This window comes from Cydia splendana, chromosome 14 (genome assembly GCF_910591565.1).
Source record: "Cydia splendana chromosome 14, ilCydSple1.2, whole genome shotgun sequence".
NCBI lineage: Eukaryota > Metazoa > Arthropoda > Insecta > Lepidoptera > Tortricidae > Cydia > Cydia splendana.
The window spans coordinates 2,799,673-2,819,472 of NC_085973.1; the positions used below are offsets into that span (position 1 = coordinate 2,799,673).

General features: G+C 37.9%; 1 protein-coding gene across 1 annotated transcript in view; it reads left to right on the forward strand.

Moving 5' to 3' along the window:
- The window catches only part of LOC134797034 (pecanex-like protein 1), a 43,702-nt gene extending 30,246 nt beyond the window's left edge, over positions 1 to 13,456 (forward strand). The window contains exons 20-27 of the mRNA XM_063769237.1: positions 1,081 to 1,208; positions 1,748 to 1,861; positions 3,901 to 4,019; positions 5,179 to 5,271; positions 5,841 to 5,906; positions 10,705 to 10,835; positions 12,376 to 12,799; positions 13,255 to 13,456. Coding sequence (XP_063625307.1) covers positions 1,081 to 1,208; positions 1,748 to 1,861; positions 3,901 to 4,019; positions 5,179 to 5,271; positions 5,841 to 5,906; positions 10,705 to 10,835; positions 12,376 to 12,799; positions 13,255 to 13,395 — 1,216 coding nt within the window. The 3' untranslated portion in view covers positions 13,396 to 13,456. The remainder of the gene's footprint in view (positions 1 to 1,080; positions 1,209 to 1,747; positions 1,862 to 3,900; positions 4,020 to 5,178; positions 5,272 to 5,840; positions 5,907 to 10,704; positions 10,836 to 12,375; positions 12,800 to 13,254) is intronic.
- The last annotated feature ends 6,344 nt before the right edge of the window (positions 13,457 to 19,800 follow it).

The window sequence follows — 19,800 nt, forward strand, 5'->3', positions numbered from 1 at the left end:
CTCAGTTAAAGGTCGTTTCACAAGCTGACACGAATAGAATGAGTGAATGAAAATATCTATGTGTGTATCACATTAACCAATAAAATGGCGGCTCTCACTCTTAGAGCATTTAGTAACTGGAGATGTCATCGCTGTCATATTTTTGCGGGGGAGGGGACGTCAAATGTATTGCTATTTCTACATGATTTGTACGTAACGTACAAATAGCCATGTCAGTCCATACAAAAGTTTGCACAATTGTGCAAGTTTTTCGGCAGAGGGGTAAGCTCTTAATGGCCACTCCAGTTATTAAATGTTCTAAGCTCTCACTGTATACCGATGTGTCACTAATACAATGAAAGTTTTGTTCATTCCATTCGTGCCAGCTTTCTTGAATCAGCCTGTACGCCGCTGCTTTACTTGCTAGGTATGGTCAATACAGGTAAGTGTAGCAGGCCTTCACATTTGGGACTGGCTATGTGCATTGTCGTACGAGGACACTAAAGGGCTGGCTTCGGATCGACCAAGGTGGAGACAACTTCATCATGCTGTACCGACAAGAGCCCAACTCTTAAATAGAATGATGATGATGTTCATTGGGAATTCAGACATTTTCCACTAAACGCATGTAGTAAGCAGGACAAGGGATTTTCGTAAATTAATTTATTATTCACGGCTGACGACCTGGTAAAGGTGGCGGGAGTCCGCTGGATGCGGGTGGCGCAAGACCGGTCATTGTGGCACTCTTTGGGGGAGGCCTATGTCCAGCAGTGGAAGTCCTCTGGCTGATATGATGATGATGATGATGATGATGATGATGATGATGATTCACGACTTTGTGCATGTTCCCGCCAGTCGCCACAAAATGAGTCCAGGTCGTTTCGCCACCTCGTTTTTGGCCTGCCTCTGCCTCGGGTGAATTGTGGTGCCCATTCGGTCGCTATTTTGGCCCATCTGTCCGGGTGCATCCTATTGATGTGTCCCGTCCAATCCTATTAGAGCTTGGCGGTCGTCGTGACGAGTGGCGGAAGACAGGGGAGCCCTTCGCCCAGCAGTGGGACAGTGGGACACTGAGCTATAAAAAAAATATTGTATGTGCAGGATCCGTCGCCGCTGTGGAGAGGGTTGCTCAAGCGGCGGTGTAGACGCTGCCGCCGCCGAGGCCGGCGCCGCTCGCGCTGTCAGCACGCCGAGACACAACACGCTACATCTATCTCGGAGCTCGTTAGGTATGTCTAAATCTGGCAACTGATTTGAATCTTTTGCTTGTAATATGTTCGAAGTAATCTTCTTAAATGACTACCAGCTCAACGCTCATCTCGAACACCCTGCTCAAGTAATTATATGCTTTATTTCTCTAATCAAGCGTCTTGTTGTTGGGTGGTTGTTGCATACCTCTAAGATATTTGAAAACATGGGTAGCAGAATGAAGGCCAGGGATTTACCTCGCTGCGAGGTTCTTCAGCTAGAACGCCATCACACAGCCTGCGGGCATGTTGTATATTATATTCAACTAAAGTTGACCTTAATACAGACTACGTAGGACCCGCCGCCGAGCATTCTCACTGCGCCACGAGCCCGCTTAGTCACGCGCTCGGAGGCACCCGCTCTGTGTGTGCTTTAAGGTTAAACTGAGGGCTGATTTAGACGATGCGATAACTCTCATGCGAGTTTCATACCATTGCGGGTTTTGATTGGTTTCGTTCAATTGGACGTAATTCAACACAGTCCGCAATGTAACTAAAATCAGCCCATATATATGTTACAGCGGGTACGCGTGGCAGCTTAGCTAGCGCGGGCAAGCCGGGCGCTACCCTGGCGTCTCTAGCCGGCTTGCTTCGGGAACATTCGCACGAACGGACGCAAGAAGAAGTAGCGAACGGTAATTTATGATCATTTCTACCTCCATTTGTTTTAGTTTCGTCTAGCTACCTAAAGTATTACTTCGAGCGTGTTTATATTACTTGTTATTGCATTTGTTTTGTTCTACGAGGGGGAATCAAAAAGAAATTAGAAACGCTATGATATCATGGAATTACAGGTATCCTGTTATTTTTTACTTTTAGGCAACCTCTTTATTAGTTTATCTGCATATTCAGTATTAAAAAATCTGGCATCTTCGTCCATAAAAAAAAGAATCACAATTTTAGGTACTAATTTTCCTTTTTTTTAGTTTATCGCTAGTACAGCCAATTTATAGGAGATTTTTAAGAATCAAAGAATGTGAAGTAATTGCAAAAGACATACTCTTGGTTACGCAATACGCAACTCTTTAATTTAAGCACAAGATTCTGCGCAGCATTCTTGGGAAACTGCATGGTCTGAGGCCCAAAATCATCTTAAAATTAGGGATTTTATTTAATTGCGTTTTTCTTAAAAAGATTCTTCTGATTTTTATTGAACAATGTTTGATAGGCCTTATTTTGTATTTTCATATTTATTTTTGTGGTATATTGTGGTTTCCATTATTTTTTCTGAATTGAACAAATAAATGTGTGAAGACCTAAAATTACTACCTTTAACATTGAAAGGACATCCTAGCCTGAAAATTAAAATTTACAAGCATATTCTTAAATACTAATTCATTCTTAAAAACCCAAGTTTTAATTTAAGTACCAATTTTTATGACTTCTTCACCAAAAATTTTGAGAATATCGTTCCTGAATGATCACAAAAACTTGCCTGAATTTACTGATATTAAGACATCACCTACCCTACTGTCATTGTTTATCGATAACATAAAAAGTAATTAATTTTTCTCAAAAATGGACGGCAAAGTCGACGTTGCCGTATAAAAATTTGGTCGCGAAGTGCGGAGTTTATGGTCAATCAAAAATTAAAAAGTTAAAAACATTGCAGTCTCGATTTTGGGACTGCAATGTTGCATACAAATTCCATTATTTGTCGAGTTCCAAACTTTTTAAAAGTTTAAATGGCCATATCAAATGAAGGCACAGGCCCATTAAACAGCCAAACAGATGATTAGTAATAATTATTATAATGTTGGTATCGCGACTATTTAGCTGCCTCAAATAGCTTGGCGTATTTTCGGCAGAAAAATACACTTCTATTTTAAAATTTAAAAAATAAAAAGGCGGCAAAGCAAACTTTTTCAATTGTTTCTACTTTTTTCTGTGAAAATATATATGTAAGAACGTTGCTTCTGTAAAATATTCCTAGTATATTTATATTTGTTGCACCATTTTTGAGAAAAGCACTATATATGACTCGGCTGGAAGGCTACTTGCTGGCTTCGGATTCAATTAAACGGACTCCCAAGGTCGTCCGTTTAAAACGAATCCTCAGCCTGCAAGTAGCTACTTCCGAGCCTCGACAATAATGTACTATATTTATGTCTTTAACTTATGCAATTTATTACCAAAAAGTGATGTATCATGACCAATAATCAAAACGTATCATTATGTGTTTAGCTGATATCAATTCTAAAGACTTTTTGATGTACCCTCGTATATTGAATTTAATTTTGTTTTATTTATTACATTTTGTCATTTGATCTTTAAATGACCTTTATCTGGAACTGCGAAATTCGTGTATAGTTTTTTTGATATCGAGTATCATCTGAATGAATTGAAATTGAAACTCTGTAATGTAGAGGCCTAACGGAGCCGACATGTCTCATTGATAAAGGCTTCTTTTAAAAATGTAGATAAAAAAATGACCTTTATAGAAGCAGCAGCTATACTTTAATAAAACCTTTTAATATTAAGTATATTACATCTGCATAATGTGAGAAACATTCCGTTTTCGCCTCTTTGCAAACAGTTATCGCAAGGTTTTAAGCAAGTTTGATACGATTTAAAATGAACATTATGTTGCATGAAAACCCTGATTTTTATTTTTAAAGAATGTAGATGTTTTTGAATTGTTTTAAATGCATTCCTAACGCGATTTTTCTTGCAGCCTACGGCAACACACACGACACGTTGGACAGCCGCCGGCGCAGCGAGGAGCGCGCGGGCCCGGCGCGGCGCGAGCGCCACATGCGCGCGCGGAGCCACGGCAAGGAGCCCGCGAGACAGGTACTGAGGGGCAACATTCGCCAAATTGGGTCTTTTTTTTTAAGTGAAAACTTCTTTAGCGGCGCTGTGCACTTTTTGTAATGGGGAAACCTTTTTCACCCCAGCAGCTCGAACAAGGGTACTTTGCTTCTTAAAAACAGTGAACAAAATGCGATTTAGCTCACTGAGTCATTTTGTCTCACTCAGTGAGCAAAATCGCATTTTGCTCACTGAGTGAGACGAAATGACATTCAAGTGACCTTTATAGTCAATTGCACCGAGTGAGACACACTCAGTAAGCAAAATGCGATTTTGCTCACTGAGTGAGGGTGAAATGACATTCAAGTGACCTTTATAGTCAAATGTCATTTCAACATGCGGGGTCTAATACAAGTTCGATATACTTGGGTTCCATTATCTCTGTCCCTCTAGGTATGTTCTCACTGCTTAGGGTGAAACATTTTGTGTACTACACGAGATCAAAGTTATTTACATCTCGTGCGCTTTTGAATCCCTTACTACGCTCAAGATTCTAAATTAGATTCACTCGCTACGAATCTTTCGCTTGCACGGGACTCAAAATAAGCACTCGAAGAAATATCAAACTTTGATCTCTTGTTGTACAAATAACTATTGACTTTAAAGGTCACTTGAATGTAATTTTGTCTCACTCAGTGAGCAAAATCGCATTTTGCTCACTGTTTTTAAGAAGCAAAGTACTCTTGTTCGAGCTGCTGAGGTGAAAAATACTTTTATAAACCTTCCCATAATATTATTGAAAAATTTTGAGCGGTTGAAACGTCCATAATTTTTGGCGCGAATCCGACAGAACTACTGATGACGTCACTCGATGTGAACGCAACTGACGTCTGCTACTTAGTGGCGAGTCAGGTCATAATGCCATCTCTCTCACTCTTGGTTGGTCTTAGCAATTTTTTAAAACGAGTGACGTCACGTAACGTCTCGGCTAACGGCGTTGCGTTTCGCTCACTAGCTTTTCGCGGGCAAATTTTTGTACTTTTTATTTATTATTTTAAGAAATTAAATGATAATGTAATAACGGAAATGCATTTGTAACATGATATAACGGCAACAAACATCCGAATAAAAAATATTTCGTTCAAATATAAACGTCATGCATGAGGGTAATTATGCAGTACATCAGAACATTGTGTTGCAGGGCAACCGCAGCCGGGCGCGGCGCGAGCGCGCGCGGCCCGCGTCCTTCCGCCTGGACCCCCGCGAGCAGGACACCAAACCCGACGAGCCACAGGTATTTACCATATTATTTATTATTATTTTATCGACATACTCTGGCACACACACTTGTCAGAAGAAAGGCGGCAAATTTTAAAAACGTGGATGTGAAAGGTTGACCTCCCTATAAACCCATAAAAAAATTGAATTTCGCACCTTTTATACTGAAAAAGTGGGTGTGCCAGAGTATCAAAAGCAATCTTTGCGTAAAGGTAGCTTCATCTGTATCTTAAAAACTAAAATTTTGCGAAAAAAAAATGTTGGTTGGTTGTGTATTGTGTGTGTGTGTGTGTGTGTGTACTTGACATACAGATGCATAATTATTTTCCATCGTATTTTCACGGAAACTTACGAACATATTTTGCTATTTCAGTCAGTCTCCGTACAAAAAGTACTGAGGTCGACTGAAGTAGTATGACGAATACGAAAGTTGCCGAGAAAATACGATGGAAGACCATTATGCGCCACATCTGTATTAGGATATGTGACAGAAGACTTCGAAAACTAATGTTGAAACGTGGTTGAAACTAATTTTTTGAGTGGGTTATTATATATGCCAACCTAACCATATAAATCATGTTGAAGGGCTCCACGGGAAGCGGGTGGGAAGGCGCCTGGCGGGACCAACCCAGGCGTTCCGCTAGTTCTAAGGTAATGAACTTCATACGGGGAATAGGGAGTATTACTGCAATGTTCTGCCGCCAGAGTGCAGCAGTAATTTGTTTAGTAAACCATAGAGTAACTTATACATACTAGGTCTTAAACAGTTTTTTGACAAGTTTTTACTATGACATTGATGCATCAAGGCGGTTTGTTTACAGGTGGCCTACGAAACGCGAAAATCGAAATTTCATTATCTGCCTCTCTATCGATCGAATAAGCAAGAGTGATAGTAAGGCAGAAACCGAACTTTCGATTGCCGTGTTTCACGGTAGGCCATGTGATTGAGTTACTGACGCCCTCTACGCAGAGTTTTTCGTAATATTCTCTATTAAAACTAATAAAATGTTGGTCCTTTATAAAATTTTTGAGGATTTATGTAGTTTTATGATATCCAGCAGCGCCATCTACAGTGTTGATTTAAATATGGAACTGTGGTGTTCCAAATATGTTTTTATATGAATTGCTGTCATGTCGTTCTGTCACACAATAAATAGTCTTCGGTTAACATGAACGTATTTTATTAATTATAGGTTATGGGCGATTTAAAGTGATAAATACGGGGGGTTAGTCAAGTATTAGATTGCCAGTTTATAGTGTATCGTGTGTGATATATTGTGAGTGCGATCTGTGACAGAAATCCGAAGATGTCGTCACCAAACTATGTGACGAATGTGCCCAAGTTACGTGGCCGAGAGAACTATTGTGAATGGGTTTTCGCTGCAGAGAATTTTCTTATCCTAGAGGGCACGCAGAAGTTTATTACGCGTAAGCCAGAAGCTACGGGTACAGAAGTTGCAGATGACGAAAAAGCCCGTGCAAAATTGATTTTGACAATCGACCCTTCCTTGTATGTCCATGTAAAAGGCATCAAAACTACGTTTGAATTATGGACTAAACTCAAAAGCTTATTTGATGACTCTGGTTTCGCCAGAAAAATTACGTTGTTGCGAAATTTAATTTCCATAAGACTCGAAAATTCGACTTCGATGACAGAATACGTAACGAAAATGGTTGAAAATGGTCAAAAATTAAGTGGTACGGGTTTTGCCATTAGTGATGAATGGATCGGCTCGCTATTATTAGCAGGTTTGCCTGAGAAATATTCCCCAATGATCATGGCAATAGAGCATTCCGGCATTTCTATCACGACAGATGCCATCAAAACAAAACTTTTAGACATGGAAGAGAAAAATTCAAATTTGACAAGGAATGGGAACGAGACTGAGAGTGCGTTCGCGAGTACGTCAAGTTACCAACATAACAAAAAGAATAAAACAAAGATTGTCTGTGGTAAACAGGATGGCGGCGAAATGTCAAAAGTCAGAACTGTCAATGTGAAATGCTTTCGATGCAAGGTCCCGGGGCATTATCGAAATCAGTGCCCAAATATCGAAAAAAATACTACACGTAAACAGTCGAATGCATTCAGTGCTGTGTTTTTAAGTGCCGACTTTAAGAAAAATGATTACTACATTGATAGCGGCGCTAGTACCCATTTTACGGCAAATGAAAGTTGGGTTATGAATGCATCGTACGAGCCGGCTACTCGCGAGATAGTTGCAGCAAATAAGGCATGTATGCCAGTGTTGTGCTCCGGAAACGTACAGATTACGACTGTGACTCCCGACAGTGAGTTCGACATAACTGTTGAAGATGTTTTATGTGTACCGAGTTTAACTACGAACCTGTTATCTGTAAGCCAACTGATAAAGAAAGGTAATAAAGTAGACTTCACTAAGAAAGGTTGTAAGATTTACAACAGAAGTGGACAGCTTGTTGCTACGGCTACTTTGACAAACGGCGTTTACAAATTGAATATGCCAGAAAATACGACCAACGTTGCTATGGCAGTGTCTGCCGAGACTTGGCACCGTCGTCTCGCCCATGTTAACAGCTCATACATGACGAAAATGAAGGATGCAGTGGAAGGTTTCAGTATTAGCGACAAGATTGACATCAGTAAATGCAAGCAAGAAGTTCAGCGAGTTCCTGAAGGTAAATGGGATACTGCATCAACGGACGAACCCTTATACGCCTGAACAAAATGGGTTGTGCGAGCGCCAGAATCGTGTGGTGTGTGAGAAGGCTAGATGCCTGTTATTTGACTCCGAGCTACCCACAGAATTCTGGGCAGAAGCATGTAGTTGTGCAGTTTATCTACGGAACAGGACAATAGCGTCAGGATTGAACAACAAAACACCTTTTGAAATGTGGACAGGGACAAAGCCAGACCTAAGTCACCTAAGAATCTTCGGCAGTACTGTCATGGTCCACATCCCCAAAGAGAAAAGGGTGAAGTGGCAGAAAAAGTCTAAGGAAGCTATCCTAATGGGTTACCCAGAAGGGGTCAAAGGATATAGACTTTTCGATCCTGAAAAGAGAACATTTTTCACAGCGAGGGACGTAAAGGTTTTTGAAAAACAAGAGTATTGCCAAATTGAAGTTCAACAACAAACAATACAAAAAGCTGAAGTAGGGTGTCAAAGTTCAGTGGGGGATGAGAGTCCAGATATTTCCAGAACTTTGACTGATTCATCTTTTGAGTCAATGAACCCTAGTGAGTATGAGGATGCAGACACCACAACTGAGAGTGTTTCAGTTCCTGAAAATGTTCCTGCTCCTGAGAGGATCGGTCCAGTCCTGAGAACAGCAGAACAAAGAAAAGCGCCTGAAAGGTATGGCATTTCAAATCTATGTTCAGATGCTAGCAGGATGGATGATGCCAGTGGTCTTTCACTATCAGAGGCTTTGCGCGGACCAGAGAAAGAGCAATGGAGACAAGCTATGGCAGAAGAGTTGAAAAGTTTCGAAGACAACCAGGCCTGGGAGCTTGTCAGCGTTCCAAAAGACTCTAGTGTCGTAAAGTGCAGTGGTAAGGCATACAACTCTCAGACTTTTATTTGCTTTGTCGGTTCAATTAAATTTAGATATTTCTCATTTAGACGTGACTACTGCTTTCCTGAACGGCTATCTTGAGGAGGATATTTATATGGAGAAGCCAGAAGGCTTTCCTTCATCTGAAGGTAAAGGACAGGTGCTTAAGTTGAAGCGAGCCATATATGGTCTCAAACAATCCTCAAGGGCGTGGTACAGGAGGGTAGATGATTGCTTAACCGAGTATGGTTATACTAGGTCTAAACTTGAACCTTGCTTATATGTGAAAAATGACAATGGTTTGACTGTAGTAGCTCTATATGTTGATGATTTCTTTGTGTTTTCTAATAATGAAGAGGAAACCAAAAGTTTGAAACAGGTACTGTCTTCACATTTTAAATTAAAAGATCTTGGTCAGGTCATACAGTGCTTAGGTATGAATGTGTGTGTTGATAAAGAACATAATGTAATAACTTTAGATCAGGAGGATTATGTTAACAAGTTGTTGCATAAGTTCAATTTGACAGACTGTAACACTGCTCAAACTCCTATGGAGGAAAGATTGAACTTAGATAAAGGTGAGAGCTGTGATACTGAATTACCTTATCAACAACTCATTGGTAGTCTCATGTACCTAGCGGTTTTGACACGGCCTGACATTGCTTTCAGTGTAGGGTATCTGAGCCAGTTTAATAACTGTCATGGTAGAGAACACTGGGCTCATGCCAAACGTGTTTTGCGTTATCTCAAGAAAACAAAACACTATTGCCTCAGGTATAGTAGCGAGTCTGATTCAAAGCTTACCGGGTTTGTTGACGCTGACTGGGGCAGTAATGTTCTTGATAGGAGGTCCTATTCAGGATTTTGTTTCACTTTGTCTGGCAGTGTAGTTTCATGGTGCAGTAAGAAGCAGAATAGCGTGTCCTTGAGCAGTTGTGAATCAGAATATATTAGTATTTCTGAGTGTATTAAAGAAGCTATGTACTTAAGGTCATTGTACCATGAAATTACAAATAAGATGTCATTAATTACAATTTATAATGACAACCAAAGTGCTCTGAAGTTATTGGCCAACCCTGTGTTTCATAATAGGTCGAAGCATGTTGACATACGTTACCACTTTAGTAGGGATATAATAGCTAAAGGTGTGGTAGAAGCAAAATACTTAGCGACAGCTGAGATGCCAGCTGACTTATTAACTAAGAGTCTAGGGTTTGTCAAGCACTTTAGATTTGTTGAGAAGTTAGGACTTGTGCCTAAGTAGTAGGTATGTGTAGTTCTTTTTAAAGCTGTTTTTTTTAATGCTGATGATGCTGATGGCTATGCTTAGATATAGTGGGGGTGTAGTTTTATGATATCCAGCAGCGCCATCTACAGTGTTGATTTAAATATGGAACTGTGGTGTTCCAAATATGTTTTTATATGAATTGCTGTCATGTCGTTCTGTCACACAATAAATAGTCTTCGGTTAACATGAACGTATTTTATTAATTATAATTTATTTTGTCAATATTTTGAGAATCTACAAATCTTAGTCTGATTATGATGACCTATACTCTGTATCTTTAGGTTCTTAAATAAAAGTAAACAAATCGGGTAGTTATAACATTTATTGGTTAACCAACCAAATACAAAACCACCTGGATCTGTCACTGAACGACCTGACCTTAACCTACATTATTTGATCATGTAATGTTTTTATCTAACCTCAACTGGCTTAAGGAGTCATTTGAGTGTAGATTAAGTTTACTCTTTTTTAAATACCTAAAGATACACCCCCTTACTCATAAACGTTTACTAAAGTTGACAAGCCGATAATAATCGTTTGTCCCTTTCTATCATACCAATACGTCTGAAAAGGACAAACGATTATTATCATAGGGGGACAGACTATAAGAACGTTTATCCCCAGACGGCGGCCCCGCGGCGATCAGAAGAGTCCTCGCTGGAGGAACTGGCCCCGCACGGCCTCTCCGACGTGTCGCTGCCGGACTGCAAGATACTCGCCAACAGGCACGCCAGGCAAGACAGAGACTTACAAAGGTAGACATTATACACACACACGCATGCCTGCAACACACACACTGTAGGAATAAATTTTAAGAACTAGAAACTTACTTTTACTGGTACATATTACAAACTACAGTAACAATCTTTCATAAGCAGATAAGCGATCAAAGTAATCTTACATTTTATTCTAACGCCTACTCTACATGCTTAAGGTGGTTCGCTTTCCATACAAAAAACAAATGCGTTGTATTAAATAATTACACACTATTACTACATAAATATGTGCGCATCTGTCTACTTTCGAATGTTTATTTGCGCTAAATTGATAGTAAAACTTTGTTTTATACAGAAATCACGCAAAAACCGTTTTATTTTTTTATCAATGCAATACCAAAATAACGGTTTTTGCGTGACTTCTGTATAAAACAAAGTTTTACTATATAAATATGTGCGCATCTGTCTACTTTCGAATGTTTATTTGCGCTAAATTGATAGTAAAACTTTGTTTTATACAGAAATCACGCAAAAACCGTTTTATTTTTTTATCAATGCAATACCAAAATAACGGTTTTTGCGTGACTTCTGTATAAAACAAAGTTTTACTATCAATTTAGCGCAAATAAACATTTGAAAGCAGACAGATGCGCACATATTTATGTAGTAATAGTGTGTAATTAACTAAAGTAATTACTTAATAATTAATAAGTTAATATAACGCAATTTTTTTTTGTATGGAATGCGAACCACCTTAAACAAATATTCCTTCATCAAATCTTTTTTTCGAACCAAAAACTGCATGGAAATTATATTATTTTTATAAATAGATACTATTACTTCTTACTTACTACACTTGTATAATACGGTTACCGTCTTAGCATTGAAAACTCACTAACATTTCTGACGTCATTATTGTCATTACTACTCGAAGCGCCACTTGCACCATCCCACTAACCCAGGGTTAACGGGTTAAACCTGGAGCTACCATGGTTACCAGTACAATTTGACATTGGGTTAACGGTTTCACCGCTTAACCTCGGGTTAGTGGGGTGATGTAAGTGGCCCTAAAGTGTTACCTCAACCTAAAGAAGTCTGGAATCCCGAATTTTTACTTCCAACTCTGGCCAAGAGGGACCCTGTCACGTAAACATTTACCCCCTTGTTCATAAACGCGCTACAACCCTCAATTAGCTAATATTCGTTTGTCCTTATCTGGCATTTTGACTAATGTATTTGTAAGAAAGGGATAAAACATAATTTAACAAAATCAGTCCCGTAAAGTTTTATGAATAAGGGGGTTAAAATGTTAATTTTAAGTAGCTTTTGTGTTATTATTATAACACGCTGATAAAGTTAACACCTCAATTATCTCGATATCATCATCTTCCTCGCGTTGTCCCGGCATTTTGCCACGTCTCATGGGAGCATGGGGTCCGCTTGGCAATTAATCCCAGGAATTACCGCGAAATTTTTACGAAAGCTACTACTGCTATTTGACATTCCAACCCAGAGGGTAAACTGGGCCTCAATAATCTCGATATATGTATTCTTTTTTTAATTACATTTTCCCTTCCAGATACTTCCTAAACGAAGGCACGTCAAAAGATCTGTCCAAACTCAGCAAAGAAATCCGTCATGAGCGAGAAAGCTACCGCGAACTCACCGGTCGCTATATAGAAAAATCTGAAGCCATACCGCTCAAAGAAACCCACTATTCCGACTTGTCCAATAAAGAGTCCATACTTAAGAAAGAAGGGAAAAAGGACTCTAAGAATAAAGATATAAAGACTAAAATCAAACGATCAGATTCGGGCAGAAGCGAGTTGAAAATGAATGTCAGTGTTGGTAGTAAAGTGTTGATCATTGAGCCTCTCGGGGTGTACGATTGTATCAATTTGGGGAGGAGGATAGATGTGCAGTGGCCTTCGGAGGCGCAGAGGGAGAGGGGGGGGAGGAACTTTTGGGGGAGCTGGGTGCCGATGCCGGGGATGGATGGACTGGTAAGTAGTGTGTTACTAAATTATTACTTTGCAAATCCGCGAAAAGATAACGTGCCTAGTCAATCAGTGCTAACCCGTTATACTTACTTGCGTATTTTTTTACATGCAATTAATGTTCCCACCCTCCCACCGCAAAAATAAATACGCAAATAAATATAACAGACCACCACCAAAAGAACAATACTCGACACGTGTTTCGCTTCTCTACACATAACATTTGTCACTGTTTTTCGAAGTCAGGTTTTTTTTAGGGTTTTACCCAAAGGGTAAAAACGGGACTCTATTACTAAGACTCCACTGTCCGTCTAACTATCACCAGGCTGTATCTCACGAACCGATAATGTATTTCTGTTGCCGCTATAACAACAAATACTAAAAAGTACGGAACCCTCGGTGGGCGAGTCCGACTGGCACTTGTCCGGTTTTTTTAATAAAATGTTATTTTTTATTCCCAGGTGGTGCACAAATGGACCCCTAACCACCGGGACCCTAAACTACGGTCCCACGTCGACAAGAGCATCCTTCTCATACAGATAGAAGATAAATTCGTTCCCATTGCCGAGAACTGTGTTCAGGACCTCGGCGACGAGGTCTGAGGTGTGCAATAGACCTTAATACATGGATATAAGACTCAAAATTGCGTAGAAATTTCATGAAGATATTACCTATAGATTTTCTAGGTGATTCACGAAGACCTTGTAACAAATTGGTGTTTACCATTTTGAATCTTAATTGCGTAGCTCTGCTGAGCTTAGACAACTAAAAGTGCGGAAAAATCCGTCTGAGGGATAATTCCGTACAAGCCTCTAGACTTGAAAATTCGGCCGAAGGTTAACTTACAACACTTCATTCTGTAGTATGTAGTAGAAATAATACGTTCGTGTACAGAATTCCATTGTTAGTGCGCGAGCGAGTGTAAGCCATTTCGAACTCTAATTCATATGAATAAATTTCAAAATCGCGATCTCATATTACTAACTTGCGTCATGTATTATGTACATACATCGGGGTTTTTGGTGCGGGAATGATTTATAACTTTGTTCTAAAATAATTATTAAACTATAGGTTATATGTAGTAACAGCTAGTAACCTCCAAACGTGCTTAGCAATGTTAAAATAGTATCAGTTTTTACGGTACCTATTTTAAGGCTAGTATAAACCATTCGCGCACCAAAAACCTCGATGTATGATTATGTATCGTATTTACGATTAATACTCAAATCTTATGATTGTTCAAGTCTTTATTAACATTATGGCAATGAAATGTGATCCTTATTTCGTACGCGTAAGGCATAAATTTGATCTTATGAATTATAGGCTACGTTTCATGACCATTGCGCCATGCACGGTAAAATAGTACCTATTCCTTCCATTTTTGTTTTAAATATGCTAAGGTCAATGTGGCTAATTCCGTCATAGGGCCTATTCCGTCTACGAGCGTATATTTATTTGATTTTCAATCGCAGGAAAAAAAAACCATCTGCTTTTGATAGCTGAAAAAAGGAATAGCTGCTTTGTCGATGAAATTATAAATTTTGTTCGTTGTTCGAGAAAAACGCTAGTGGACGGAATAGTCCCTATGACGGAATTAGCCACATTGATCTTATATTATGTTTAGTGATACAGCCAGAAGCAGAAGCAGTTTAGCGGACGACATGTTCAAAATTATCTACACACTTTATGATTAGAACAATAGCGTAAGCAGATCATTTTGAATACTTCGTTCGTTTAGTATCTTTTGCGTCTGACTGTATAGAGTCGGACTAAACTAACTCTGCACGCCATTTGTAAACACAGAGTGTGGCAATGTCATTATTAATGGCAAAGGACTATGCGTCAAAATTGCCCCAAAACCAACAGAGTTGAGAGTTAGGTCATTAGATAGGTATTTTTCTGTACTTCATTTCGTTCTATGGGCACCAAGCGGAATTCCATTGCTGAACTGAGAATTTGGTATATTAGTCAAATAGCCGTCACCCTTATTACCTAGGCAATAGAGTCCACCGCCGGGCGAGCGCGGCATATCATTCGGTGTGCTCGCCCGGCGGTGCGCGAACATCTGCAGGAATTAATTTGCTTACTTGGACTCTATTGCCTAGGTAATAAGGGTGACGACATTTTGGCTAAAATACCAATATCTCAGTTCTGCAATGGAATTCCGATTGGTTCCCATGGAACAAAATAAAGTACCTACATAGAAATACCTATCTAATGACCTTACTCTCATTTCTGTTGGCGTTGGGTCCAGGCTCCATACAAAGTTGCCCATGGTCCTTTCTATGAAAATATGACGTTTATAATAACACTACCATAATCTGTTATTAAAGTTGGTGCAAAGTGAGCCTATAATATATTTCAAACTCGATGGGTTGGATGACAGCTATTTCAATACAATTTAGCCAGATTTGACGTTTTTAGGTTATAAATTATATGGAGATGACATCTGTCATCCTACCCTTCGAGTTTGAAAAATATTATAAGCGGACTCTAATATGATTAATTATTTTTGTGGGTTAAAATGTATTGAAACTAGTTTTCTGCATTTATTTGTCACAAATTGTGAAGTATGAATAGCACAAATTATCAAATTTACGTACATTCTCATATCGTTTTAAATAATAATGGCAATATAGGTTGTCAATAGTTCGAGCAATAGTAAGACTTCTTATGATAAATTGGTAATTTTAATTTTAAACTAACTTAAGTATTACACGGAAGAGGTTTTTGATTTTAATTGGTTTATCATTAAATTTCTTTAAAATAAATTGATAAGTAACGTATTGATTCAATTGAAGGGATGTTTACAAAAACAACACAACTGACTACATTGGATGACACCTGAAATGATTAACAATGTTCTTAAAAAACCGGGCAAGTGCGAGTCGGACTCGCGCACGAAGGGTTCCGTACCATAATGCAAAAAAAAAACACCGAAAAAAAAGCAAAAAAAAACGGTCACCCATCCAAGTACTGACCACTCCCGACGTTGCTTAACTTTGGTCAAAAATCACGTTTGTTGTATGGGAGCCCCATTTAAATCTTTATTTTATTCTGTTTTTAGTATTTGTTGTTATAGCGGCAACAGAAATACATCATCTGTGAAAATTTCAACTGTCTAGCTATCACGGTTCGTGAGATACAGCCTGGTGACAGACGGACGGACGGACGGACGGACAGCGAAGTCTTAGTAATAGGGTCCCGTTTTACCCTTTGGGTACGGAACCCTAAAAAGTGTCAACCGCTCTAAGCAGTTATGTTGTTTTTGTAAACATCCCTTCAATTAGTTAATACCATTGAGTGAAGCATATTTGAGATAGAGTTAGAACAAGAAAATATTGCAACGATTTTGATAGCACACGCAGTGCAAGTGTTATTTTAAACGTCAAACTTCTATGGAATTATGATTTTTAAATAACACTTGCACTGCGTATGCTATCAAAATCGTTGCAGACTTATCTTGGTCTAACTCTACATTGATTTTGGTGATTATTTAGCTAATGGAATTATAGATAATAGTGATTTTATAAGTACCTAAACGAACTCGGTTGAAAACATTTAGAACTTTCAATAACATGAATACAATTTTAATACGTAAAATTTTATATAAAACTGGAATAAGACTATACTTTATTAAAAGTAATTAGAGTTAGACAGAGACAAGTCTGCAACGATTTTGATAGCACACGCAGTGCAAGTGTTATTTTAAACGTCAAACTTCTATGAAATATGACGTATAAATAACAATTGCACCGCGTAAGCTATTAAAATCGTTGCAGACTTTTCTTGATCTAACTCTACCATCTAAAAAATATTACGACCACGGGCATAAATGGTGCTTTTAAATATTAGACACCAAATTATAATGGGTAGTGATTCAGATAATCACAGATAAAACCGTATAATATAGGACAGCGACTTGTAGATATTGGCTGATATTATAAAAGTATATAACAGCTATATGTATAGAATAATAACTAAAACCATCGGTCTTACTCCAATCTAAATATTCGAAACTTAAACAATTTGCTTACCGTGTATAGGAAGTTAATGCGTCAAATGATTTACGATTTGATTATAAATAGCAAAATATTCTGTAAACTGTATAAATAGTATGTCAATAAATTGTATAACATTATATACTGTAGTACTTTGGCGATTCTATTCGGTTATGTATATAATAAGTTTCGTTGTGTGTGTGCTTCACATTGAACGTTAATGTAAATACACTGTACATTATGTAAAATATATGTAAACAACTGTATATTAATCGCTTTAATATATAAAATACCCGTACACTTTATTTTGTAAGTAGATTTTTTATTTTTGTTATTTTTTTTTAACTTCGCTCCCAAATTGAAATTTTCTTTTGACGCCAAATATGTTGTGTGTTGTATTTATGTCATTTATATGTATTTATTGGGTAGGGTTCTGTATTGAATGCGTGCACGTGGTTATAAGTCCAATAATTGTATACAAATAAATAAATATTTCTGCGAGTCGTCTTATATTTGCACTTCGTTACCTTTTTTTTAATTCTTAATTTTGAACTATAACATATGATTAAATAAATTTACCGCCGACGTTTCGACGACGGCGTTGTCCCCGTATTCTCGAAACTTCGGAAGTACGCAATTAAGTCCCGTGTTATAGTTAATGTGTAAAAATCGTGAAAGCTTAAATCAGTGTTCTTAATTTTGTTTTAACCATAAGGTAAGGTAAGACGAACATAGTTTATAATGCTCGGGGCAAGACAAACAGTATGAGGATCCCATAGAAGTGTTTGTCTTGCCCCGGTGATAGTCTTACCCCACCTTACCTAATTAGACGACTCGTTTTCGTAAACGCCAGTGCCGCTGTTGTTTGTTGTCTACGATTGTGATGTATATTTGTATATCTATGTATTGTTTACCTATAGTGTAAGTGGCGCGTTGAGTTTTACGAATTTAAGGGAGAATAAATTATTGAAGTTAAAACGTAAGTATCTTTGATTGTCTTTCTTTCTATTGTAGGCTCGGTTTGACGCTGATTTGATTCGTCCATTGTATTTGAAAAAGAGTACGTTTGCGAGCGATACTTTAATTTTTTTATATTAAAGTAAAATGGAAAATTGATTCGCTTCTGGTAAGCATCGGTAGCTCAGTTTGTTAAAAGCGACCGGACCGGTGTTCCCAAAGGTTGCAGCTCGTGTCTTGCCCAAAGATTTTTTAATTTATTTTATCGTAAACATGTAATTTTTTTATCTTATTGTTATATCATGAATTTTATGTCAAGAACAATACTTAAAAATATGTAAAAAAAATAGATTTCTTGTTGCCAATATTGAAAATAATACAAAAAAATGCCAGTATTGTACCTACAATGGATATTTTAAATCAGATTGTCAAAATACCGTGCTTTGCGTGGCACCGCTGTGTCGAAAGTCCGTTTGGGATTACTAAACTGAACTGTCTAGAATAATAAACTGAGTTAACCGATTCGGTTCGGATGGCACGACAGGCGTGTCATCAATGTTTTTAACGTGTGGCGTATGACACGACAGGCGTGCCTTCATATTCTATGGCGTAAGGCACGCCTGTCGTGTCATGAAATAATTGTTCGCCGCCACAGCCAAAAGTTTTCGAAAACGGAACACGCAACGAATCGGTTAAATTACTAAAGTTTATTTTTAACCTGTATTATTTAACTTTCATCACGACACGACCCTTATCCAAGACAAATTAAAACTCCGAGAAATCGTTACATTCTAGAGAAGACGCTTAAAAATAGAACTGTCATACAAAGATTTTCTTTTTCCTTACTGGGAATAAGAAGGCCTCAACCATACGCTATATATTATTTTTCATTGTCAAATAGTCAAATTTGCCCCATGGGCGCACTTTGCCCCTACTGTTTGAAGGCAAAAAATTCGTTAAAATGCTACAACCAAATTAGAAATGAAATTCGTTGCTTGCTTTAATCCATTCAACGGCCTCCTAGCCTAGTCAGTAGTGACCCTGCCTACGAAGCGGGAGGTCCCGGGTTCGAATCCTGGTAAGGGCATTTATTTGTGTGGTTATCACAAATATTTGTTCCTGAGTTATGGATGTTTTCGATGTATATAAGTATTTATATATATATCGTCGTCTGGTACCCACAACACAAGCCTTATTGAGCTTACTGTGGGACTAGGTCGATCTGTATAAAAATTGTCCCATAATATTTATTTATTTATTCAAGAGTATTAACAGTATTCTCGAACGGACTACGCAAATATATATTCTCAAGTTGCCTTACTATATTTTAGACTGATTTTTTATATTCGTGAGCGTGACATATGAGCAACTAGATAATTGTAAGTCGCTCTGATTATTAATATTAAGGATATCAGTGTACTTACGTCGGATTTAAGGCGGTTTCACATAGTTCGGTTCCATTTCAAATTTTCAAGTTTATGTGTGTAGCTACCCTTATTCGTTAGGTGACTTCTTGCTAGAAAATTATAAAAGTATAAACAAGGAAAATCAGAACTTTAATCTATATGTATTTGTTCATCTTGTTTTAATAAATTGATAAAATGTACAATTGGCAGCAATAAAAAATAAAATTTCACATCGATTTTAAATTTTCGTTCGAAAAAACAAATTTGTTAAGACCTTTTCAAGTTCTGTTTACCGTCAAAATATTTAAACGGACATTTAAATATGTTTGCTGTAAACACCTGTTTATTACCACTATCTTCAACTTTTGTTTTTTAGCTATTAAAATTAGAAATAGATTATTTTCAAGTTATGTTTACCGTCAAAATATTTAAACGGACATTTAAATATGTTTGCTGTAAACACCTGTTTATTACCACTATCTTCAACTTTTGTTTTTTAGCTATTAAAATTAGAAATAGATTCGTTCGAACCTCTCTCTTTAAAATATATACCTATATAAGGTTGACTTTCTCAATTTATACCTAAATAATTCCGATTAAATTATTAGAAACATTGTTATAGCTATTTTCTCTTTAAAACTTT